Genomic DNA, 26,385 nt, shown 5'->3' with positions numbered 1-26,385 from the left:
GGAGGCAGCCATGGCAGGTAGGTGCCTTTTTAATTACTTTATAATTACTTTGGGAGGGTGCGGAGCGAGCTAAGCTCCACAGAGTTGTTTTCCAACTCCGTGGAACTTCGGGTAGAGGCACTATGACTGCTCCGCCCAGGGTTACTGTTGATTCACGTGTATTAGAATTAGTCCGAGCACCAGGCTACAAAAGAAGATCCAGTCCGATGAGGAACAATTCAAAGGAATGTGAATTCAAGAAAGAGCAAATGCTGGACAAATTTGATTTTAATTGCTATCAATGAAGATCTCAGGATAGAGGGATGTACTGTCCACAGTTTTATAGGAATGGAGACCTCTAAGTGTGAAATGCAGACCTTTATTCCATTTCAAAGTGTAATATTCTCCTGTGGCAGATTGAATTCAAAGAACACAAGAACGATAATGCTGTACATTATTTTGCCATCTACTGGTTGGGTCCGAATTGATTGACTTTCAGAGGAGAGGTTGGCTTGGAGGAAACAGGTTTTTTGAAGGTGTACCCCCCACTTTGTGCCTCTATTTTGACTACTAGGTACTGGTGTCATGATTTTGAAATGCCCTGAGACCTGCTAAACAGGACTCTGTGCGTGTGCTCCGGCCCTTAAAATGGTGTATGTTTAATTTGCTGGTGTATGCTTAATTTGCTTGTCCCCAAATTGTAAGTCCCTAGTATATGGTTCTAGGGCTACACAGGGCCTCAAGTTAGAGTGTCCACCAGAAACTGCTGCGCTTGTTGCCATCCAGAATGGCACAAGGTAAACAGGACTCCTAGTCTGCCACTGCGGACTGGAAGGGCAGATTTAAACTGCCAACTCAACTTTGTCATTTAAGGCAATGGCAATGCCCAAACCTCCCTTTTTAATACATACAAGTCACCCCAAGGTAGGTCTGACTAGCCTTTATACAGGGTGCTACATGTTAAAAAGTGGAACACGTACTTGTACATGTTCCAGCAGTAAAAACCCTAAATGATTGTTTTTACTGTGGAAAGGCTAGTAGCCCAATCAGCAAGTATAGAGCTACAGACTGACACCTCCGCCCCGCCAACCTTTGAATGTGACCACTAAAGTTGGTACTGTAAGGTATCAAAAGAATCAGTACATTAAATCTGATTTATGGTTACATCTAATTGAATGTCACTGGTGGGCAAAGTGCAACTTTAGAAGTTGCCACTTTAGTTGCCCAAGGTTTCTAGCACCCATTTACTGTTGTACTCAGGGTCTGTCCTGCACACAGCTTTCTGCTCTCATGGGGAGATTTGCTAACGACTCTCGGGAAGGAGAACAATAAACAAAAAGGTGTTACATCCCCCAGGCAAGAAAACACCGGGTGTTAGCCCAAAAGGCAAGCTTCAAAGGTGAAGCCACCTTTGAAGGGCCAATTGGAGCACCGGGGAGAGAGGCTGCTCTATTGTTTAGGTAGACAAGCTGACACTAGGGACAGGGAAGGGGAAGACAGTTCAAACTGGTTTTCCTGGGATGTGTAGCTCCCTTCGTAGCCACACCTATGGGTTGGGCTAGGGAGCTCTGGATGCAGAGAGAGGGGTTCTGCCATCTTGGAAGTTGGCAGAACGGTACATCCTGGGAAAGCCAGACGCTACACTTACCAGGAAGCAGTGCTCAGGAGGCAGGAAACTTGGTAGCCCATTAGCAACCAATCGTATCCTACCCGAGGGTATTTTCTGTACATAAACAGGGCACTTGTGACACACAGAACTCAGATATCAACTGGACTGGAAGGACTAAAGAAGGGCTGCCCTGCTGCACCACATTCCCAGTGAAGAGATGCTACACTGACGTAGACATAACCTGCTGCATCCGGTTGCTGGCAAAGTAGAGGGAAAGATGTCGGCTGTGTCCTGCTCAGGAAGAAACCGTCTCCAGAGCGCTCAGCCAAAGCCAAGAGACTCCAAGGAACAGCCAACTGACCTACTGTTCGCAGCACAGGGACACAACAGCTGAAGAAGCCTGCTAAGGGCATGTAGTAGCCAAGATCCCTGGATCCTCACTATCATGAAGCACCAGGGAACAGGACCAGACACTCAAAAGTTGCACATCAACCTGCTGGACCCGGGAGAGGCATCTGCTTGCAGTTTGGTCGCCCAGAAGGCATGCTACAGCCAGGAGAAGGATTTGGCTGTGGCACCATATGACTAGTAGTCCAGGGGCGACTGGACTTCGACCAGACTGGAGAGGACCTAGTGGGCCAAAAAACACCTGTGCCCAGGATCCCCTCAGCACCGTCATGGACTTAGGAGTACCTACAGGAAGAACCCCTGTCAACCTAATGGCATCCACAACATCCTTGAGCGTCCTTCAGTATCCTGTATCCTCAGCATTCGGACCACGCCATAGGAATCCAATGGACTAAGAATAAAGTGTGTTGAACGATCTAAAGTGCTTCTTCTGTGAAGGTAACTATTTCTGAGGGCCTTGCTGGTCCCCATGACTGACTCCCTACTGGAGTTGGCTGCCCAAGCGACTCGAACGACCGCATTTCAGCTTTTCCAGCTTGCCCAACTATTAGCTCAAAATATTTCTGTGTCGAATTTGTTGAAGTTGCCAATGCTAGTTCGTGGTTGAGGGGAAATGCTGTGATTTACTATACCCGGTAAATTCTATATCTCCGGAACCTTCCGAGGATTCTTTTTTATTGTTGTGTCTATAAATACATACAGAATACAGTCTATTTTTATAAACTGGTGCAGGATTTTTCTGATGTCTTGTTAATTTCTTCTTCAATTGTCGTGGTGCTGTTTAAATGCTTTACCCATGTTCCTTTGCGTAAGCGTTGCTGCTAAGAGCCACAGCTACCAAGGGTTGAGCTGAAGGTTTTGACAAACAAAACCTAAAGGTCCAAAAGGGGTTGGTGAGTGCAATACATGGTGAGGTCGCACAACCACACCATATAATACATCCCATTTCCTCAAAGAGGGTTTTCCTCTTGCGGTATTCTTGGATTTGGACCCAAAGACCTCTCTGGGCTTAATTTTGCCCTCAGCAGCAAAAGATTTTAAAGTTATGCTGACTTGTGTACTTTCAAGTACAACCCTCTAGGCTCTGTCCCCAGGAGCCCTTCTGTTACCTTGAACTTGTGGCCTCAGAGTTCCTCACTGTATATTGTTTTGGCATTGTCTCCTTCTCGACATCGATTCCCTTAGCATCGGAGTCTTTTCTCTGCACCATTTCAGTGTTTCTGTTTGTCTGAACATCACTGTAGGCTTTAGACTCTTTCTTGGGGGCTGTGCCAGTTCCATGGCATAGTGCACCCACCTTTTCTTTTATCTGGTCTTGAGGCTTAGGCTTAGAAATCGGTGAATGCGCCCCAGCCCTCTGAAGTGTGGACCTTGATAAGACACAAGTTACAAACCTGGTTGTTCTTCTGAGCAAACTTTTGGTGGCATTTAGGGTAGAACCTGGAGTGTGCTCCATGCCTCAAAATGCAGTGGCCATGTCGTGGCCTTGTAGTATATCAGGGTTGAAAAACCCTGAGGTCTTCAGTAGAAAACTGTGGTTTTCCCTGGTTTCTTTTGGCATTCGCTGTTCTCTGGAAATGTATTTTTCTTCTGTCCATTTGAGAGCTATCACACTTTAGGTCAGAGAGAGGGGTGAGGCAAGGGTGTATCCTGGCCCCACTCCTCTTTACTATTTATATTAACGGCCTGGAAAAGTCCCTGGGGATCCCGAGGGCGGACACGCCGCGTGTAGGGGATTTAGTTATACCGGTTCTCCTATACGCGGACGACGCTGTCCTGCTGGCTCGCACTGGTGTGGGGCTTCAGAGACTTCTGGATGCCTTTGGCGCCTTTATGGCTGCCTTAGACCTTAAGGTGAATATAAAGAAATCTCATTTTATGGTAGTGGGGAAACAGGGCAAAAAGCTTAAATCTAGGTCTTTTTTCTGTAATGGGGAAGAGATTTCGAGAGTAAAGGTTTTCTGTTATTTGGGGGACCTTTTTGACGAGAGAGGCACTTGGGGCCCGCAAATCAAGCTTAAAAGTAACTTGGTAGCCAGGTCTACCTCAGCGCTGTTGAGCTTTGCCAATAGACTGGGGGCAAGGCCGATGGAGGCGCTGCTGAAAGTCTACATCTCGAAATGCATGGCTATCGCCACTTACGGTGCCGCATTGTGGTGTTATGTTGCCCAGGACCTGATTCAAGTGGTAGAAAATAGATTTTTGAGACATTTGCTCTCAGTTCCCCAATCTACCCCCATTTTTTCTATTCACTCTGAGGTTGGCCTGGGTTATGTTACGGATAAACGGAAGATGGCCCCATTATTGTGTTGGGCGAAAACATGGTTAAATCAGGAAATCACTCTCAACCATATGATTCTTAATGATATTTTAGCTATGGACAATGTTAAAAGAATACCCTGGCTGGAGTACGTTAGAGCGGCGTTCTCCCGTCTTGGGCGTCCTGAGCTTTTCTCATCCCCATTACATATTGCTAAGGCAGATGTAGTATTGATTAAGCAGTCTTTTATAGACAGGGCAAAATTGGACCGCGAAGAAAGGGAACTTATAAAACCACGTGTCAGAGCGCATTTTATGCTTCTCTTATCTCCCTCGCTGGAACCCTACTTAAGCATTGTTTCTAATCCACACCATAGATTTTTACTGCTGAGATTCAGATTTAACCTGATTCATTACTCACTTGGTTTTTATCCGTCCTGGGGCAAACCTGAATGTAGCAGGCCGTGCCAATGTCATAATTTTTCATCCCAAGACACACTGCACATTATCATGTTTTGTGAGTTTTATTCTGCTAGCCGGAAAAAATATTTGCTCCCAATTCTGAAGGAAGCCGGCTTTTTACAAGTTAGACCTGCTTTGTTTTTCCTTCAGCAGCTGAGCAGCACCCGTACTGTTTTTAGTGTGGCAAACTTCTTGGTGGCAGCCGTTTGTTCCAAACCAAAAAGTCCTCCTAGCTTGTGTAATCCTGACTGACCTTTTAGTGATTGTTTCTAGGTATGGCATTTTTTAACTTTGTGGATATGTTGTAAATATTGTCGGTATACATCATGTTCTTTGATTGTCTTTATCTATTGTATGTAATTTGTACTTTTATGATTTTAATTTAATCAAATAAAGTGTTTTGACTGACTGACTGAGAGCTATCATGCCCTCCAGACCAGATTACCAAAGAAGAATCTGCAAATGGCGTCCTCGCACTATAGCTACCAGGCGTATGTCTGAAGTAACCACAGGATGGATGGAACCAAATTGATGAAGACAACTCCCACTTAAAAAAATAAGCCTAACAGCAAAACCGCGATTATTCCAGACACAACCACTAGATGTCAGAATAATGCACAGCATGTAAATCCAGAAATATTTGCGCTGCAAAATGACAAAATCACAGTGGCTGACACTCCAGTCTGTTTGTTCAACTAACGCATTAGCAAGAATACATGTCTAGGCATCACTTAGAATGACAGGTACTTATATCTGATAACAGGTCTAATGCAAGTCAATCACAGCCACTAAATGGCTTCTCATTTATAATCACATGATTATGCAATTACAACCGGGCACCTTGGCCAGAATGCCTAGCAACATATTTTCAATTTACTTATCATTTCACATATTGCATGTGACTTCCAGTCCTCAAAAGGAACAACATTATGTAAATGCACCACTTGTGCAATTGCACCTCTTTACCTCAATGTGATGCGTCTCCGAAGACATCCCCAGTTTAGCCTCTCACATCTCAGTTTTAGTCCTAAACATCAGCACCCATCTGCAGAACAAAAGTTCCAGCATTAGGTTCGCTTAAAACCATGGCTGAACCCTTCAGGGGTTATTTCCTTTGAGTCCCTGGAGAATTAGGGTGGGGACTTTCCACTTTTGTGCTGGGGGAGTCTGGGAGGTGGCCCAGGAGGACCAGGCATCTTCTCACTGGCCCTGGACTCCCTCAAAGGCACAGTCCGGAGTCCTGGGACAGTCAGGGGGTTCCTCCTTCCAACTGCCCATGCCGCCAGGTTCCAGCACCAGTCTTCCTCCGCAAGACCACAACCCAGAGAGAGCTCCTCTCCTGTGCAAGACTTTTAAAAAGAAATTGGAGGGGGCTGGCAGGAAGGCACTTCTGCCCTATCCTGCAGCAACACATCACCTCTCTGAGCCTGCTCCCTCCTTCCTGTACAGGCCTCTGGGATACTTCAAGAAGGCATCGTCTAGGGGTCTCATGCCACATGGTCTCTCAAAAGCCCGCTTCCCCCTTGCTGACTTCATGGCCCGGGCCCAGAGCAGGCCTGGTGCTGGCACAGGGTGACAACTGCTGATTGATAACCTGCCACTTGACCCCATCTCTCCCCCCTGGAGAGAAAACCTTTGCCCTTGGGAATGCTCACAGTGAAGGGCTAGGCCTCTGATGCTACAGCTTGGGGAGGAAGGTAAGTAATCCAGCCTGGCCGGGTCACACCCGGCCGGACTCTGGTTATGAGCATAGTCAGAAGAATCTGACATTTCTGGATGACCCTTAGACCGGTGCACACATGTGTGCACACGTGTCCACATGTAACAAGTCAGGTGCCCCTTACCCTGGCTGCAGCGCAGCGGCCTTTTCTCACAAGGCAGACACCTGTGAAATCCACATGCAGTCAATTTTATCATGAGTTCGCTGTGGGTGAGTCCCAGCTTATGAGGCTCTCCCACAGTAAAGCTCAAAAATCAGATGTTCAAAAAGTGAAAAATCAGGGCGGCTCAGATGGTCAGAATCACCTTCTCACAGATAACCTTTTGGTATGCAGTGTGAATTTTGTTTTGGGATCACATGCTGTGCACTGATTAAAAAGTGGAATTCACCCCACTTGGGAGGCTAGGTTTAAGAAAGTGTGAATTTGTGAATATGTGGCTTAGGACTTCTGTCCTGCTTGTGCTTCTCAGTTGTCTGTATATACATACAGTAGTGTTTTGTGAAGGTGAGCAAGATGACCAGGATACCATCCTGCAGATGTCATTCACTCACATTTTGGCTATAAACGCTTGGGTGGCTCCCGTTTTTCTGGTGTAGTGCGGGTTAGATGTGGCATTGTGATGCAGCAGCAGACCTCTCCATTTTCCTACTCACCATCCCTAGCCTCTACTGGGGGATGATGACGCTTGATGATGGAATCTGCTGGGGTTGTAGCCCCGATGTATGTGGGGTCCTGGCTAGAATGATTTCTTGCTATCATGGACCTAGTAGAAGTTTATTCCTTAAAAGCTTTCCTTCCTTTGTCAATATAAATTAGCAGCATTGATAGACAGAGGTCCTTCCTCTGTGCTGGGGCCAAGCTCTCCAAGACGAAGCATGATGAGCTTTGTTCCTCCAAGCTGTATTCCATCCATGTGTGTTTGCCGCCGTTTTGATCAGGGTAATGTCCCCACTTCACCCATTTTAAGCAAGGTATCAAGACTCAAGCCACGTCTTTAGACACGGACAGCAGCAGAATGGTCAAACATATAGAGCATGAAGTGCTTTCACTAGAATATAAAGTACGTCAGTAAGAATAATGCAATTTAGAAATGAGAGACTTTAGAAACCTGCACGAAGAGTACTGTTAGAAACTTTTATAACAAACAACCAAGATTAAAGAATCTCACTGGCTCATATAAAGTCAGGCAATACCTCTCATCCTGCAAATGTTGAGACTTACTTGGAACTGCCTGAATTGTTATCGAGTACAGTCCTGCCAGTAGTATCCATACGCTGGATAACAAGATGGTCCAGAACCATTTTCTTCTTGGCACGTTCAATTATCTCCTCTTCAACAGTCCCTTTTGTAACTAAACGGTATATGTTTACCTACAAAATAGATACATCAGGAAGCCATTTTAAGACCTTTAGGTGGCTATTTAAACATTGCTTGCAATTTTAATACATAAAAGGCAGTGAATTATACATGATAAAAAATAAAGCCATTTACAAAGTAGCCATTGTTTAGAAGCCACAAAAAAATAGATAACAACACAAAGTTAAAATTAGAGAATAGTTGCAAGAAAGTGCCCTCTTTTTTCCAAACTATTTATGTACTTTGACAGCGAGTGCTCTGGGTTCCTGCCAACCAGGTACCCAGGGGCCTATGTTCTTTCCCTAAACTGCATTGAAAGAAAATCCAATTGGCATTCTTTGGCCACATGTAAGTCCCTTGTAGATGGTACCGTAAGTACCAAGGGCACTGTGGCCAGGGAACGCCTCCAAGGGCTGCAGCACTATTGTACCACCCTTAGAGGATGGATAGACACAGACAGACGCACACAGACAGACACACACACACACAAACCTCTCTGCGCGTTTTGATGCAGAACAAAGTAAAGAGTCGACATGGCCCACATCCCTGTGTGCCTTGCCTACAACCCACTGCCCTGGCATAGGTAATTCACCCCTCTAGCTGGGTTCACTATACCAGTGGTGAGCGTACAGGTGCACGAGCCCTGTACCCCTACAGCGTCTAAGCCAATTCTTAGACACTGTAAATGCAGTAATGCCATTAAGTGTATATGGTACTGGGTGGCAGTTTGTCATTACGAACTCCACAGCACCATAATGGATTTAATGAAAACTGGGAAGTTTGGTATCAAACTTCTCAGCACATTAAACCCACACTGATGCCAGTGTGGGGTTTAATGAAAAAAGCACTCAGAGGGCATCTTAGAGATGCCCCATGAAACGACCTAACTATAGTGTCCTGGCTGAGTGGCTGCTCGCCAGCTGCCACCACCAGACATGTTTCTGGACCCCAGGGTCGAAAGCTTGCTGCCCTCAGGGGGTCTGAAACAATGCATATCCTGAGACGAGGTGACAACACTCTTACCCCAGGATGGGCAGGTTCCACGAAGGGCAAGCTTCAAGGCCTTGCCGCCTCTGTGAACTACCCCAGCCATTTCCTGCTTCCAGCAATCGGCCCCCACGGTTCTGACCCTCACTTTTGGGGGGGGGGGGCGAGAATCAGCGGGAAAACCAAGAGAGTAAGGGAGATGTGCCCACCTTTGCAAATCTCACAACCTCGGGTGGGGAGGCGAGGTGAAGCACGACTCTCAGTCCCTGCCATCTTGCAGATGGGGGGACCCAGCCAACCAGAGAGAGGAAAATGCCCCCTCCCACTGGAGGGTGGCATAATAGGGGGTGTACCCACTCCAAGGAAGGGACCCATTAGTCCCGACCTGTACCTACCTGTAACGCCCCTAAATGTAATATTTAGGGGCAACTTGGAACCTTGCCTCCTCAGACAAGAACCAACCAGAAGAAAAGAAGAAGGACCGAAGAAGCCGTGCTGAACTAAGAAGAGGAGGACGTCCACTGACTTGGCCCCAGACCTACCAGCCTGTCCCTACCTCGAACCTGCTCCAGCAAAATCTCGGTGTGTCCTGCAGCCAGCAGCCCCCAAGAACCCGGTGGACCTGCCCTGTCTTCCCAAACCAAGACTATGTCTCTTGTGAGCACCGGATTGGCTCGCCCACAGACTTTGGTTTTGGCCAAATTTGCGAGTCTGCAACACTCTGCACCAGATGCCGATTGCCCGAGTTCGAGTGGCCTAACACCACGAGGAGGTCTGCCTGGCGATCCTGACCTGAGATCTGGTGATCTCTGACCTCCCTCGAATCTCCAATCAACGCCTGCAGCCCATGTCTAGAGGCTCCCCTGACAGCAACCCAAGCTGGTAAGAAAACCAGACGCCTAAAGACACCCCTGCATCTGACGTCCCACGGCCTTGGCCTTGAGTGGCCCAACTGACGGTGTACCAGTATCCCCAGGCATCCCAACTTACCTCTCCAACCAGTGGTCACCACCAGCAGGTCTTTGTCCACGAGCCTGCAGTGTTTGTTGCAACCAGAGAATCCCAATTGAAAACAACAGAGTACCGGGTGCCCAAAACAGCACCCTGCATCCAGCAACCCCTGTGCCGCTGCAGATGCACATTGTGTGCTAGCTCGAATAACCCATTGCCCTGAACCTAACACCACAACCTTGTGGCCTGCTGGTGAGCAGCCACCAACCGGAGGCCCACTATCCCCCACTAGATAACATTGGGCCCCAGCACTCTGCACCTGGCCGCCCTAATTTCCTCCCGTAGGATTGCATGGACTGCTTTTCTTTGAAAAATCATTGAATTGTGGAGTTGTTTTGAATGAAAACTTAAAAAACTGCAAATATACAAAAACTGTATGACTTACTCTTTTGTCTAGGAGATGTCCCAGTGTGATATCAAGGCAAATGACACGTTAGCAAAAGTGACAAAAGTAAGAAGCAACATGCACAGTAATCTATTAAGTAACTGAAAAGTAATTTCGAACTGTTGGCATACCTGTAACTCAACCAACTGCATTTGAACCTGCATTCAACTGTAATTCACTGCATAAAAACTTGCTAAGTAGTATTTCAATTACCTGCACCAGGCTTGGCTTGGTTCCAGGATTAAAATTACGAAATAATATTTTTGACACAAACCAATTGGTCTAAGTTCAGTCTTTGAGTGTGTGACATCATTTCTTGCCTGAGTGTGTACAGCAAATGCTTAACACTACCCTCTAAAAGAGCCTTGCTGCTCGCACACACTACCAATCAATCAATCACTCAATCAAGCATTTGTATAGCGCGCTACTCACCCAGAGGGTCTCAAGGCGCTTGGGGGAGGGGGGTCCACTACTGCTCGAACAGCCAGGTCTTGAGTTGCTTCCTGAAGGAGAGGTGGTCTTGGGTCAGGCGGAGGTGGATGGGGAGGGAGTTCCACGTCTTGGCAGCCAGGTAGGTATCTTGGGCCTTGGTTGTGGAGAGCTTTGTGTGCGTGGGTGAGGAGTCGGAACGTGATTCTCTTGCTGACGGGGAGCCAGTGCAGGTTTCTCAGGTGTACGGAGATGTGGCTGTGTCGGGGAATGTCCAGGATGAGGCGTGCTGAGGCGTTCTGGATGCGCTGGAGTCGTTTCTGGAGTTTGGCTGTGGTTCCGGCGTAGAGGGAGTTGCCGTAGTCCAGTCGGCTGGTGACGAGGGCCTGGGTGACCGTCTTCCTGGTTTCGGTGGGGATCCACCGGAAGATCTTACGTAGCATGCGTAGGATGTTGAAGCATGATGCGGAGACGGCGTTGACTTCTCTGGTCATGGAGAGGGAGTAGTCCAGGACGAAGCCCAGGTTGCGTGCGTGGTCTGTTGGTTTGGGTGCGCTGCCAAGGGCAGGGGGCCACCAGGAGTCGTCCCAGGCGGAGGGTGATGATCCCAGGATGAGGACTTCCGTCTTATCTGAGTTCAGTTTCAGGCGGCTGTTCGTCATCCACTCGGCTACGTCTTTCATCCCTTCGTGTAGGTTGGTTCTGGCGGTGGCGGGGTCGTTGGTGAGGGAGAGGATCAGCTGGGTGTCGTCGGCGTAGGAGATGATGTTGAGGTTGTGTTGGCGTGCGATGGCTGCGAGGGGGCTCATGTAGACGTTGAAGAGGGTGGGGCTGAGTGATGATCCTTGTGGTACGCCGCAGACGACTTCGGTGGCCTCGGATCTGAACGGGGGTAGGCGGACTCTCTGTGTTCTTCCGGCGAGGAAGGAGATGATCCATTCCAGTGCCTTCTCCTGGATACCGATGTTGTTGAGGCGCTGCACTAGGGTGCGGTGGCAGACCGTGTCGAACGCCGCGGAGAGGTCAAGGAGGATGAGGGCCGTTGTTTCCCCGTTGTCGAGCAAAGCTCGGATGTCGTCGGTGGCTGCAATGAGGGCGGTCTCGGTGCTGTGGTTGGCCCGGAAGCCGGACTGCGAGTGGTCGAGGGATCCGTTCATCTCGAGGAAGGCGGCCAGTTGTCTGTTGACTGTTTTCTCGATGACTTTGGCCGGAAAAGGAAGGAGCGAGATGGGGCGGTAGTTTTTGAGGTCGGTGGGGTCCGCTGATGGTTTCTTCAGTAGGGCGCTGAGTTCGGCGTGCTTCCAGCTCTCTGGGAAGGTGGCGGTGTCGAAGGAGGCGTTGATGATGTCCCGCAGGTGGGGTGCGATGACGGAGTCGGCCTTGTTGAAGATGTGGTGAGGGCAGGGGTCGGTTGGAGATCCTGAGTGGATGGAGTTCATCGTGCGGATGGTGTCTTCGGTGTTGACTGGGGTCCAGGCGCGGAGGGTGGTGGTGGGGGGCGTTGTTCCAGTCTTGGGTGCGTTGGCTGTGTGCTGAAACTGTTGTGTATGTCTGCGATCTTGCTGTGGAAGAACGAGGCGAGCGAGTTGCAGAGGTCTTGCGAGGGCGTGATGTCGTTGTTTCCGGCGCTGGGGTTGGAGAGCTCTTTGACGATGTTGAAGAGTTCCTTGCTGTTGCGGGCGTTGTTGTCCAGTCGTTCCTTGAATGCAGATTTCCTGGTGGCGTGGATCAGCTGGTGATGTCTTTGAGTGGCGAGCTTGAGGGTGGTCATGTTGTCTGTAGTTGGGTCTCTGCGCCAGGCTTTCTCGAGGGCCCGGCAGTTCTTCTTGGAGCTCTTGAGTTCGTCGGTAGACCAAGATGCTTTCTTGGTGCCGGGTCTGGCGGGGGGGGTCTTCAGTGGAGCGAGGTCGTCTGCACAGTTGCTGATCCATTTCGTGAGGTTGTTGGCGGCTTGGTTGGGGTTCGCTGATCTGGTGGGGGGGTTCTGGCTCAGGGATGTGGTGAGCTGGTCGGCAGTGATCTTGCTCCAGCTTCTGCGGGCGACCAGTTGCGGGTGGTGGTAAGTCGTGGTCCTTCTGAAGCTGAAGTGGACGCAGCTGTGGTCTGTCCAGTGGAGTCCGGTGGCGTGGCTGAAGGTGATGTCCTTGCTGGAGGAGAAGACGGGGTCGAGCGTGTGGCCGGAGTAGTGGGTGGGGGTGGTCACCAGTTGCTTGAGTCCGAGGTTGGCGAGGTTGTCCAGCAGGGTGGTGGTGTTGCGGTCGTTGTTGTTCTCCAGGTGGAAGTTGAGGTCCCCGAGGAGGATGTAGTCAGCGGAGGGGAGGGCGTGCGGGCTGATGAAGTCGGCGATGTCTTCGCTGAATTGTGTGCGAGGTCCCAGGGGTCTGTAGATGAGGGTGCCTCTGAGGGTGGTCTTGGGGTCGGTGTGGATCTGGAAGTGCAGGTGTTCGACGGCTGTGAGGGTGTCTTCGGAGTTGGTCGTGATGCGGATGGTGTTCTTGTGGACGATGGCGATGCCTCCTCCATTCTGGTTGGCGCGGTCCCTCCGGGTGATCTTGTATACGTCCGGGATGGCGATGGCGACGTCGGGTGCTGAGGAGGCGTTCATCCAGGTTTCCGTGAGGAAGGCGACGTCTGGGCATGTGGCGTCGAGCAGGTTCCAGAGTTCCACTGCGTGCCTGTGGACGGAGCGGGTGTTGAGCAGGATGCGCTTCAGGTGGTTGCTGTTGGTGCTTGGCTTGGCGGGTGCGGTACGGGTCCGGATGCAGGAGAACTTGTAGGATTGGCAGGTGAAGGGTCCGTGGGTGCGTCTTGGGGTGGCTCTGCAGCAGCCGGGGCTCCGGCCGGTGTTGAGTGCGATGAGAGTGGCGGCGTTGTAGGTCTTGCGGGTGGGCACAAATAGAGAGTAAGGTGCTATCTATGTTTACCTCTGCCACTGGACTCTGTGCACACTATCCCTTATTATTCTGATATAGTATATACAGAGCCAGCTTCCTACAGTAGGGACATAGCAATCATTAGCAAAGGGGTGTAGTAATCCTTGATGAAGCAGGTCTAATGGTGTGAGAAAGTGCCATCTTTCTTGCATGGTATGCCCCCACTTTTTGCTGAATGTACTTTGACTGAGTGTGCCCTGGACTCCTGCCAATCAGGTGCCCAGGGCCTATGTTCCTTCCCTAAAAACCTCAAACCTAAATTGGCAAACCCTGGCCACGTCAGCCCCTGGTAAATGGTACCCTAGGTACCCAGAGCCTTGTGACCAGGAAGGCCTCTAAGGGCTGCAGCACTCATTGTGCCACCCTTAGAGGCCCTGTACCCTAACACACACACACACACACTGCCCTTGCAGGCTGTCTGGGTACAAGACAAAACAAAGAGTCGACATGGCACCACCACCTACACTGCCCTGGCATACATCAGCCACCCCTCTAGCTGGGTGCCCTATGCCAGTGGTGTGGGCACAGGAGCAGGAGCCCTGTGCCCCTACAGTACCCAGGTCCATTCCTGGGCACTGTAAGTGCGGTGCTGCCATTTAAGAGTACATCTGAGAGCTCGTCAAACACGAACTCCACAGCACCATAATGGCAACACTGAAGACTGAGAAGTTTGGTATCAAACTTCTCAGCACATTAAACTCGCACTGATGCCAGTGTGGGATTTAATGTACAAAGCACCACAGAGGGCATCTTAGAGGAGCCCCCTGAAACCTAACCTACAATCCACGTCTGGTCTGAGAGGCTGCGTAGGCTGCCACACAGCAGACATATTGCTGGACCCCTGGGTAGGAGAGCTCCCACTCTCCTGGGCGTGCAACAATGCACATCCTGGGCGAGGTGCTAGGTCTCCTCCCCTAGGATGGACAGGGGGAAGCTTCAAAGGCATGCCGCCTCTGTGAGCTTCCCCAGGCCACTTGCTGCCCCCACTCTGACGGAAAGACTGTCCGGAAACCCCAAATAAGGACAGGGGATGTGCCAGCCTGCCAACCCCACCCCTCAGGTGGGGGAGGCGAGGTGAAGCACATCTCCGGGCCCTCGCCATCTTGAATATGGGAAGCCCTGCCCAATCAGGACTAGGCTACTGCCCCCCTCCCACAGGAGAGTGGCAGAATAGGGGGTGTACCCACCCCAGGACAGGGACCCATTGGTCCCTGCCCTTTACCTACCTGTAACACCCCTAAATCTAGTATTTAGGGGCATCCTGAACCTTCCTTCCTTAGATTTCATATTCCGAAAAACAAAGAAGAGCAAGAAGAAAGAAGACCTGCTGTGCAGCTGCTAAGAAGAGGAAGACACCAACTGCTTTGGCCCCAGCCCTACCGGCCTGTCGACCCTCGAACCTGCTCCTGCTACATCCCGGCACCTCTTGTGGCCAGCAACCTCACAAACCCCGGAGGACCTGGCTACCTTTTGCCTCTAAGCACCTGGGACTCCCATGAGCAGAGGCTCTGCTCAAAATCAGCTTCTAATCCCTGGCATCAGCCCGGAACCGCGAACCCTGCACACTCTGCACCCGCCAAGCCTGGCCTGTGCCGGAGTAAACAAAGACCCCGAGGAAATCCCCCCGGCGACTGTGACCCCGAATCTGGCACCCAAGGACTCACCTCGACACTCCTGACGCCTGCAGCCTCATAACCAGGTACCCCTCCCAACCGCGATCAACAGAGGGTTAGATTTCCCGACACCAAAAGGCACCCCTGCACCCGGCGACCTGCGGCGCCCTGTGCCCAACTCCTGGGTACCTACCTATCCCCCAACTTACCTCTCGAAGTGGTGGTGGCACCTGAAGAATCTTCGTCCCCGAGCTTGCAGCCTTTGTTCAACCAGTGTGAGAAAGTGGCTCTGTATATACTGTTCCCTAATAGGTACAGGGTGTACAGAGTCCACAGTCCCCCAGAGGCTGATAGAGGTCAAAGTTAGGTATGACCTTACTCTCAAAAGTGGTAGCTTGGTCGAGCAGTAAGGCAGTACCAGAGGACAGTGTAAAGCATTTATTGTACACACTCAGTCAGCAAATGGTTTCACACACTCAATAACTGAACTCTAGGCCAATGGTTTATATATATATAAAATATATGCTTGTTTTATTTTTAGAACCACAAAGGGGGTAAAAATATACTTTCTCAGAATGAGAGGTTGAATATAAATACTTTTGTCTTAAGCAATAAATTTGTGTAAACAGTCACAGTTGGTTGCAATAAACAATCCTATTTCCTAAACATAACAATGCATTGAGCTCAATGGTAAATTCAGGTTATTTGTAATAAATTACTTTTCAGATTACTTTTGGAATTCCAGGTCTGGCTCCTAGAACCAGCCTTTGGTCAGTATTCAGAATCAAGTGATGAAAGTCGACTTAATAACTGTAATGATTTTTAAATAATATTTAGCTATTTCAAAAGTTAGCACTTAGAAAATATTTCAAAGAAAACATTCAATGGATCTCTATGGCAAGAAATTCACATTGCAGGTAGAGTACTTTATCGTTACTTTAGTAATCCAGGACTGAGTGCCTAGACCCAGGACTGGGGTCCTTATCAAAAGCAGGTAAGTAATTTCGTTTGCAGAATTGGTACGATTTTAAAAGAATATTTCAAATTTGCAAAAATAGACACTTAGAAGAAATTTCACAGAAAAGCAGACAATGGTTTCCTATGGGAGAAAAATGAGTTAGAGGTAAGTATAGTTGTGAACACTTTTCAGAGTCAGGGCTGGGCACCAAGATCCAGCACTGGGAGCTCACCTAGGAGCAGGTGAGTAAATTTGTTTTTGTCACTTGGCTGATTTTTGGTGAATTTTTGCAGTTTTGAAAAGTTCACACTTAGAAGATTTTTGAAGAAAAAGCCAGTCTATGTTACCCTATGAGGAAAATGAAGTTAGCGGTTTAAGGGGAAGTACTCGACTGGTAGTGTTGAAATTCCGGGCATGGACTCAGGGGTCCCCCAGTGTCAGGTAGGTACAGTTGGTTCACCCTCAGCGGTTTCAGGACGGCCGGGTGCAGAGAGAGTTGGGCCCAATGTTATCCTATGAGGGATAGGGGGGCCTTGGTTGGTGGCTGCTGTCTGGCAAGCCATGCGGCTGTGGGAGCTGGGCTCCTGGTCACTTACTCAGGGCAAGTGGGGAAGTAGGTTAGTGTAGAGAGGGCACTGCCAGGGCCACTCGGGCGGCTGGGTGCAGGGTGCTTTTGAGCCTTAGGGCGCTCAATGGAAATCAATGGGAATGTTCCGGTTTGGAAAGAGGCTGCAGGCTCGGGGACGAGGATGTTTCAGGTGCCACCACCACTTCGAGAGGTAAGTTGGGTAGTTGTAGGTTAGGTGGGTACCCCGGGATTGGGCACAGGGGGTCGCAGGGCGCCGGGTGCAGGGGTGCCTTTTGACGTCGGGAATCTTACCCTCTGGTTGATCGCGGCTGGGGTGGCACTTGGTTCTGAGGCTGCAGGCTTCTTCCGGGATGTCGAGGGGGGTCCTTGGGTGCCGGACTCTGGGTCACAGTCGCCGTGGGGTCGTCCTCTGGGTCTTTGTCCACTCCGGCACTGGCCAGGCTTGGCTGGTGCAGAGTGTGTTGGGTCCGCGGTCCCGGGCTGGTGCCAGGGATAGCAAATAGGTTTCTTGAGTAGAGCCTCTACTCGTGGGAGTCCCAGGGGCTTAGAGCTAAAAGGTAGCCAGGTCCTCCGGGGTTGGTGAGGTTGCTGGCCACGAGGGATGCTGCGCTGGTGCAGGTTCGAGAGTCGACAGGCCGGTAGGGCTGGGGCCAAAGCAGTTGGTGTCTTCTCCTCTTTTTAGCAGCTGCAGGGCAGGTCTTTGTTCTTCTTGCTCTTCTTGTAGTTTTCTATCAGGAATCTAAGGAAGGAAGGTTCAGGGTGCCCCTAAATACTAGATTTAGGGGCGTTACAGGTAGGTGAAGGCCAGGGACCAATGGGTCCTTGTCCTGGGGTGGGTACACCCCCTATCCTGCCTCTCTCCTGTGGGAGGGGGGCAGTAGCCTAATCCTGATAGGGTAGGGCCTCCCATCTTCAAGATGGCGAGAGCCCGGAGATGTGCTTCACCTCGCCTCCCCCACCTGAGGGGTGGGATGGGCAGGCTGGCACATCCCCTGTCCTTGTATGGGGTTTCCGGCCAAGCTTCCCGCCAGAGTGGGGGGTTGCAGTGGCCTGGGGAAACTCCAAATGGCGGCCTGCCTTTGAAGCTTCCCTTTGCTCATCCTGGGGGAGGAGATTTCTCACCTCACCCAGGATGTGCATTGTTGCAGGCCCGGGAGAGCAGGGGCTCTCCCACCCAGGGGTCCAGCAACGTGTCTGCTGTGTGGCAGCCTGGGCAGCCTCAGAGCAGACGTGGATTGTAAGTTAGCTGTAAGGGGGCATCTCTAAGATGCCCTCTGGGGTGCTTAGTACATTAAATCCTACACTGGCATCAGTGTGGGTTCAATGTGCTGAGAAGTTTGATACCAAACTTCCCAGGCTTTAGTGGTGCCAATATGGTGCTGTGGAGCTCGTGTTTGACAAGCTCTCAGCACCATGTACTCTTAAATGACAGCACTGCACTTACAGTGCTCAGGAATGGACCCGGGTACTGTAGGGGCACAGGGCTCCTGCTCCTGTGCCCACACCATAGGCGTAATGCACCCAGCTAGAGGGGTGGCTGACATATGCCTTGGCAGTGTAGGTGATGGGCATGGTACACAGTGATGTGTGCCATGTCGACTCTTTGTTTTGTCCTGCACCCAGACACTCAGCCTGCAAGGGCAGTGTGTGTGTAAGGGTACAGGGCCTCTGAGGGTGGCACAATGAGTGCTGCAGCCCTTAGAGGCCTTCCCTGGCCACAAGGCCCTGGGTACCTAGGGTACCATTTACTAGGGGCTGACATGTGGCTAGGGTTTGCCAATTTGGAGTTTGTGTGGTTTAAGGAAGGAACATAGGCCCTGGGCACCTGATTGGCAGGAACCCAGGGTACACTCAATCGAAGTTCATTCAGCAATTTAGCAAAAAGTGGGGGCATACCATGCAAGAAAGATGGCACTTTCTCACAACCAGGAGATTTCCTATTGAAATCCATTGAGCGCCCGAAGGCTCTAAAGCACCCTGCACCCAGCCGCCCGAGTGGCCCAGGCAGTGTAACCTCTACACCTATCTACTTCCCCATTTGCCCTGAGCAAGTGACCAGCAGCCCAGCTCCCAAAGCCGCGTGGCCTGCTAGTCAGTAGCCACCAACCAAGGCCCCCCTGCCTCCCATAGGATAACATTGGGCCTAACTCACTCTGCACTCGGCTGCCCCTGTGCCGCTGAGGGTGTAACACCTTTACTTACCTGACCCTGGGAGACCCCTGAGTCTGTGCCCAGAACCTTAACTCTGCCAGTCGAGTACTTACCCAAAAGTCGATAACACAATTTTCCTCCATAGGGTAATATTGACTGGCTTCTTCTGAAATTTCTTCTAAGTGTGGAGTTTCTTTTCTTTTAAATATCTTTATTTGATTTTACCATAATTAACACACCCAGAATTCCCACCCCCCACCCACCCAGGTAAGACATTTAATAATACAGTACAAGCAAAGACAAAAAATGTTATGTTCACACCAGTTCATCATCATATTATATTATCCCTGTAGCTACCACTTGCTATTAAATCATAAAATTAGCTATGATTCACAATGTTCTCGATGTTATTTTGGGATTGACACCATTCTATTAATGGGGACCAGATTTTCCAGCCCCTTTTGCGCCGTATTCTCCCTTTCCGTTCATAAATAGCAGCCTCCAGATTGGAGATTGCGAGAAACCTAGCCAGCCATCGGTGAAAAGACGGCGCATTGAGGTCTAGCCAGGCCGAGGCAATACACATTCTTAAAACCGCCATAGCTATAAAAATAAGTTCATGACCCGGGCTGGGCATACTAGGATCTGTCGCTCCCAATAATATGATTTCACTAGCCAGGACAATCTCTCTTTTCAGTATGGTCGACAAAAACTTCTCAATGTTTTGTATTAAAGATGTTAGTCCATCACAAGTGGAGAAAATATGCACACAGTCAGCATTGAATAGCATACATCTTGGGCAACATGTCCCCTTCCCACTCCCCCATTTACCAATCCTATCTGGAGTGTAGTATAAAAAGAAGCATGTTTTATAGAATTGCGTTTGGAGTTTAGTGGACATAAGAATTGTTTGAAACATGGAGTATGCAGAGAAGAATTTTTCCGAAGTTAAACCAATTTTCTCCTGCCACTTCTGAGATATTTTCTCCAGATCGTCCGGAAATAGTGAATTTATAAGGGAGTAAATTCCCCCAATTGTGTTTTTCCTATTGTGAGTTAATGTTTCTACTAAAGTTATTTTTCCTGGAAGAATCCCTCGCCTCACCCTTCGTATAAGAAAATCTCTAATTTGTAGATATTTAAAGAAATCCCGCCAGTCCAATTGATACTTATCCCTGAGTTGCTCGAATGATTGTATCCCTACAGGGGAAAGGAAGCACCCAATGTGATTAATACCTGCCGCCTTCCACCTGCTGATGTGATTGTCTTTAAAAATCTCAGGCAAAGCCGTATTATCACTTAAGGGAGTATAGAATGATATTCGTCCAATACCCAGTATTTTTCTCACAGCTTTCCATACCCTAAACCCGTTAGTCAATGTTTTTAGTTTCACTTTTTTATGATAGCTATCATGAAGGTGTCGCCAGAGATATCCGTAATTCTTATTACCTAAAGTTAATTGAAAAATAGATGGCGAATCGCGCTCTGGTGTAATTTCTATCCCGGTATTCTGTAATAGTTCCCTACTATAGAGCAGCACAGATGCCCAATAGTAGGCTTTTAAATTTGGGAGAGCCAAACCTCCTCTTTCCTTTGCCAGGGTCAGAAATGTATACGCACGGCGAGGTTGTGCATACGCCCACATAAAACTTGAGAAGGTGCATTCCATAGATTTAAACCATTGATCGGAAAATTCATGCTCTAAATAAATATAAGATCTTATGAAAAAACACAATTTTCAAGGCATTAGCCCTACCGATTAGGGATAGATGTAACTTGTCTAAGCGGCGGAGATCTTTCTGTATGGTGCATAACAGTGGTTTCATATTTACATCCACCAGAGTCTCAAGCTTAGATGTAATACAAATACCTAAGTATATAGCTTTATCCACAACTCGAGGGTCAGACATTTCACTTTGGTTATTCAACACGATCTGTGTCTTCCCCTGATTAAGTGCATATCCAGATACGACCCCAAATGTATTAGCCTCGCATTCGATAACCGACATAGCCGTGCTAGGATCCGCGGTTACAACCGCAATATCGTCTGCATAGGCCAAGATCTTAGTTGGATATGCTTGTGTCAAAATCGGTATTATTTCGCAGTTATCCTCTAGTCTCCGAATAAAGGAGTCGATGTAGATCGCGAAAAGCAGTGGCGAACAAGGGCACCCCTGTCGAGTTCCGCGAGATATAATCAACTCTTTAGTGAGGCTACCGTTCACCGTTACCATGGCCCAGGGGTTCACATACAGTTTTTGCACCGCATGAATGAACCCTCTATTGATCCTCACCCTAGACATAGCAGCCCACAAGAATGGCCATGAGACCCTATAAAAGGCCTTCTCAGCATCGAGAAGGACCAATGCCATAGGGTTCCCGGTACTATCCATACAGTCAAACAGGGTGATCACTTTCTAGATGTGATTAGTGGTTGATCTCCCTGGGACAAAGCCATGCTGGTATTTGGCGATTACTTTATGAATAATCAGGGCGATCCGATTTGCCAACAGTTTTGAATAGAATTTAGAATCTGCATTTATTATAGTGATAGGGCGATATGAGCCTAGCTGATCCGGAGGTTTATTTTTTTTCGGAAAGATAACTATCTTTGCCCTGGACCATGAGTTGGGAGGCTGCCCCCCTTTAAAAATGTGTACTATTAAATCAAATAAAATGTCTTTAATCTGTTCTATAAATACTAGATAGAATTCCGACGGTATATTATCCAATCCGGTTGCTTTCCTTATAGGTAAATTTTGGATTATAGTTATAATTTCTTCTTTATTGGGGATTTCGTCTAGGGTGAGCTGATCATCTTTGTCAAACCTATCGGTACCTCCTCCATCTAGATAACTCTCGATTCTATCTAGGTCCCTCCCCCCTTCTTCGGCGTATAGAGTGCTATAAAATCGCCAAAATGCCTCTCTAATTCGTTCCGGATCAGTTAATTGGCCTTCCACTGGATCCTGTATTTCCTGTATCAAATTCACTGAGGCCTGTTGTCTCAATCGAATAGCCAATTGATGGCCAACTTGTTCATTAACCTCATACACCATCTCTTTATTAACAGTAGCTTTTTTTATGGGTTTAACGGTAAAGATGTTTGTAATTGCGGCCTTTGCAATTGCCACCAAATTTTGAGTTCTATTTATGTCTACTAGCTGTTGGCTCCCTCGAGTTGCACTTATCAGCTCCTCTTCAGCTAATCGGAGATTTTCCTGCAGCCCTCTCAGATGTTCCCTGGCTATTTTATTAGCTCTTAATGAGTATTGCATAGTTTCTCCTCGAATCCCTGCTTTTAAGGCATCCCACACAATTTCGATTGATACACTCCCAACATTGTCCTCTATAAAGTTAGGAATCCACTCTTTCATGTGCGCACAGTACTTATCATCTAGAAGCAAGGATTTTTCGAATGTCCAAGAGTTAGGTGTTATACTTCCGGGTGCCATGTCTAGAGTGCAAATCAAAGGATTATGGTCTGAGAGAACTCGGGAAGTTTCTCAATTTGAAACTTAGATCGAAGCGAGTTGGATATCAATATATAGTTGATCCTTACGTGTGTACGATGCGGGTTAGAAAAAAAGGTATAACTCGGATCATTAGATTTTAAGATCTGCCAGCAATCTACAAGCCCATGTATATCGCACATATATTTCATAGCCCTAAACACTCTAGGTTTCCGGTCCTTATACTGTCAATCATCCCTTAGCGACCAGTCGCTGGGGAGATTGATATTAAAATCCCCACAAACCACTAAGGGTAGCGGCCAGTGCGTAAGTTCATTGGAGATCTCCTGGAAGACTGACGGGTCATCATTATTGCTCCCAGAAATAGCACAGAGAGTAGTCTTTTGCCCCTGTCCAGCCTGACACTCCGTCACCGCCCAGCGGCCAAATCTATCGGCCTGAGAGTGGTTAAAAGTGTACGCTGAGCCCTTAGCTAAAATGGCAACCCCCCCGTATCCGCCCACCTTGTGAAGTTGCGCAAACCAGTTTATACCCCAAAGTTTTGAGTATATGTATCTGTGTGCCTTCAATGTGGGTTTCCTGTAAGCACACAACATTTGCACCCATGGTTTGTAGTCCTATCGCGACCATTTGTCTCTTTTTAGGGTCATCCAAGCCACAATTATTTAAGGATAACACCTTTAGGATCCCCATCTAATTAGCTCAAGTGGTCTGGATATGTACTTGGATTTTTTTGAATTGCCCCTTAGCTGGCCCATACCCCGCTGTTTCCAAGAACCAGTTGCCAACATACAGCAATATAACCACCTGTCTGACCTTCGACCCTGCCCACCCTACCCAGCCTATCCCCCCCACCCTACCCCACCCCCCCTCCCACCACCATTATTAGAGGTTACCTGGCCAACATAGGGCCAGGGGTGTGGCATCCGACAAATACAGCACCCGTGTGCCCGCTAATATTCCCCCACTATCAAGTAACCTTCAAATATACAAAACCAATAAAGCAGGTACCTTACCATGGGGCTTGGTTCCACAAAGAATCCCTTAGATATAGTTTATAGCCTCAGCATAGAATGTTTCACCCGAGATTATCATATCATATCAGGGTAGCTATATTACCAAAAACAGGGCATCTCTGTTACTAGATTTTTTAAAAAAAATATCTAGATTACAGCACATTTTTTATAACTTTTTTACTTATGTCCCGAAATTTCCTCTAGATACTCTTTCGCCTGTATTTCCGAAAAAAAGCTGCGGGTAGTCCCTTGATGGACAACTTTCAATCTGGCTGGATTTTGAAGGTATACCATTGCCCCAAGCTTTAATAAGGGGTCGAAAAGCTGCCGCATTCTCCATCTACGCTCTACTGTGGCATGTGCAAAGTCAGGCCTCGTAAAAAAAGTTATTCCGTCAAATGTCCGTTTGCTTGTAGGTCTGGCCAAATCATAGAGAGCTTGCAGCAGTAAAAAATTTCCCAAAAATAAAAGCATAGCTCGAGGATGCTGTTGGGGTGCCGGGGTACGCTTCCTAAGAGACAAAGGAAACCGGTGGGCTCTTTGGATTTCCTTGTCCCAATCCCAGGATTGTAGTTCAGGAAACGAACCTTTGAGAAGTGAAATCATAAATTTTCTGGGATCCTCTTTTTCGGCCCCCTCAGGAATCCCTAGGATTTTCCTGCTCTTCCAGCTTCCACATGAGATCCTTAACTACCCCCTCGTGTTCCTTCGACTTAGTATTCAACTAGGAGACATCCAAAGATTTAACAAAAACTAAAATCTGTACTGTGCCATCAGGCACAACATAATAGAGTGCAACCTCATTTACAATTAATAGCTTGGAAGGAAATTCAAAGTGGACAACTGACCTGCTTCTTCTGTCCGATTCGGTGTGCTCGAGCCTGTGCCTGCAAATCGTTTTGGGGGTTCCAATCGGAGTCAAAAATGACCACAGTATCAGCAGATGCCAGGTTAATCCCCAGACCGCCTGCCCTTGTTGACAATAGAAAACAAAAGTCCTAAAAACGAAAAGAAAAGTTACCATTTTTTTGTCCATCGTATTAACGAAGCTGTAAAAACGATACATAAGGCAGTTTCAAATCAACATTAAGATGACCAGTGGTTATTTTATGTAATGCTCTCATGCAGCCTCCATTCATCTTTCCCCTTCGACTCCAACAACACTTTTTCCAACTAGACACAAGACAAATGTCTAGATTCCTCAGTTTCAAGGACTTTCATACATCAACCCTTAACTGCTCAAGTATCTAAACCTCCTTGAATATATTATTTTTCTCCTTAGAGCTTCCATACTAATTGTAATATGTTTTGCTTTTTTGTTTCACTGATAATACGTACTCTATGATTTTTGTAATTCCACTACTGTTTATAATTATGCTGATTACATGAGAAGTGCTTCTATTTTTTGCTCTTATTATTTTCTTTTACCCTCCCCTTCTCAGTCTGTTTTCTACATATAATTGCAAAAATGTTCCTGTTCTATCTTATTATTGTGCAAATGTCTTCAACACATTGTTATTATATTGTGAACCAGCTATCTATTATTTCCCTTTTTCCTAATTAATAAACGTAACTTTTAAAACTTAAAATGACATAAGACAAATATCTTTGTAGTAAATGTTAAACCCAAAAGCCATGCAAGAGACCGCCTTCATTAATGTAAGGTGGGGCAAAAGCTATGACACAATTGTTTTACTTCTTTTGACATCCCTAATTTCTTGCATGGAAGCACAAGCGTGGGATGTGGGTAGAACAGAGATGTAGTCCCAAAAGACAGTCACAGCAGAAGACCCACTCAGCTTACGGTGCAGTTTTGCCACTTTAGATCTACCGGTGGGCTATGGTTCAGTTACTCTGAGCGAGATCATATGCTCACTGGTAAGGAATGACTAAAATGACGAACCTGGAACTTTTTAGCATTTTCCATGTCCAACGTTTACATGGGAAAGCCTTTTAAACTCTGTACTGCAATAGACTGGTCTGAATCTCTTATTAGACCTATTCCTTTCTTTCACATTATGACCAAAGTTACTAAGCAGACTCAGTGATCCTTATGTTTTGCTTTTGTTATTCTTCAAGGCGATTTTCATAAATCTGCTCCAAAGCATTTACTAGCTGCACAAGATCTTTTATGTGTCGAAGGTGCATTTCGAGTAAGCAGTCATACCCACTGACATCCACAGGTTGTATGGCGACCACCCAAACATCATACAGTAGGGGGCCAACCAAGTGCAATGATTCCTAGCCCAGTTGCAGACAATGATTCCCTGTGCAGTTGCAGACCTATATGACAGCTACTTTCTAGCCCCACCTATGTTTCAAGATGGCCAGCGTGCTCACAACTTTCCACTGAAATACCTAATCAGGTCATTATGTGATTCATAACGGGTGTTCTTTACTTTCTTTAGCTCAAAATGATTTTATTCAAAAGGCTCTCAAAAACATAACCGTTTGCATTGAGTAGGATAATTGGGAAAAACAAAAGTCTCTCAGAGAACCTTAACCACACTGGATAATTTTTGCTTTTGGTAGACAAACTGTGTGTGTACTTAGACAAGCTTCCCGTGATCATGAGGATGTTCAAATGTCCTGTTGTCAGATGCAAATGACGAGAACACCAAGGAGACAAATCCATCAACATACCGCTTCTTTGCAGGTGATACAATTCTGGCATTCTATTTTACTGGTGAGGTGATGGTGGAATACATTCAGTGGCGTTCTACATCTATGGCTAAAAGAAGTCAGTAGGACAAACGCTGAGCCAGACCAGAGAGTTTGTCAAACCTCAAGTGCTCAATGTCATTAAGGAGGAGATTTCAATTCCATCCTCAGAATTATTCATTTCATTTCATTTCATAAGGCTTTATTCGAACATAAAATAAGTTCATAAAAGCACAATTAAAAAGACAACATGATTAAAGACAACAGAGGTAGAAAAATCGACAGTGTAACATTGTTTAAAATGGTTAAAAGAGCATACTTTTCCTGACATTAATGGATTTAAGAAGAAAAGTAGCTATACAGCTGACAAAGCAGAAGAAAGTGC

The 26,385-nt window shown here is 47.7% G+C and overlaps 1 protein-coding gene across 2 annotated transcripts in view; it reads right to left on the bottom strand.

Moving 5' to 3' along the window:
* Positions 1–26,385, bottom strand: part of CHD2 (chromodomain helicase DNA binding protein 2) — a 1,941,047-nt gene that overhangs the window by 1,092,857 nt on the left and 821,805 nt on the right. For both annotated transcript variants that reach the window (XM_085644496.1, XM_085644497.1), the window contains 2 exons: positions 24,188–24,337; positions 7,660–7,808 (listed from right to left, as the gene is read on the bottom strand). In XM_085644496.1, the coding sequence (XP_085500622.1) occupies positions 7,660–7,808; positions 24,188–24,337 (299 nt within the window). The remainder of the gene's footprint in view (positions 1–7,659; positions 7,809–24,187; positions 24,338–26,385) is intronic.

The sequence above is a fragment of the Triturus cristatus genome, chromosome 3_1 (genome assembly GCF_964204655.1).
Source record: "Triturus cristatus chromosome 3_1, aTriCri1.1, whole genome shotgun sequence".
NCBI classification, from domain to species: domain Eukaryota; kingdom Metazoa; phylum Chordata; class Amphibia; order Caudata; family Salamandridae; genus Triturus; species Triturus cristatus.
The sequence above is the reverse complement of the archived record's forward strand: the minus strand, read 5'-3'. Positions and strand labels throughout refer to the sequence as shown.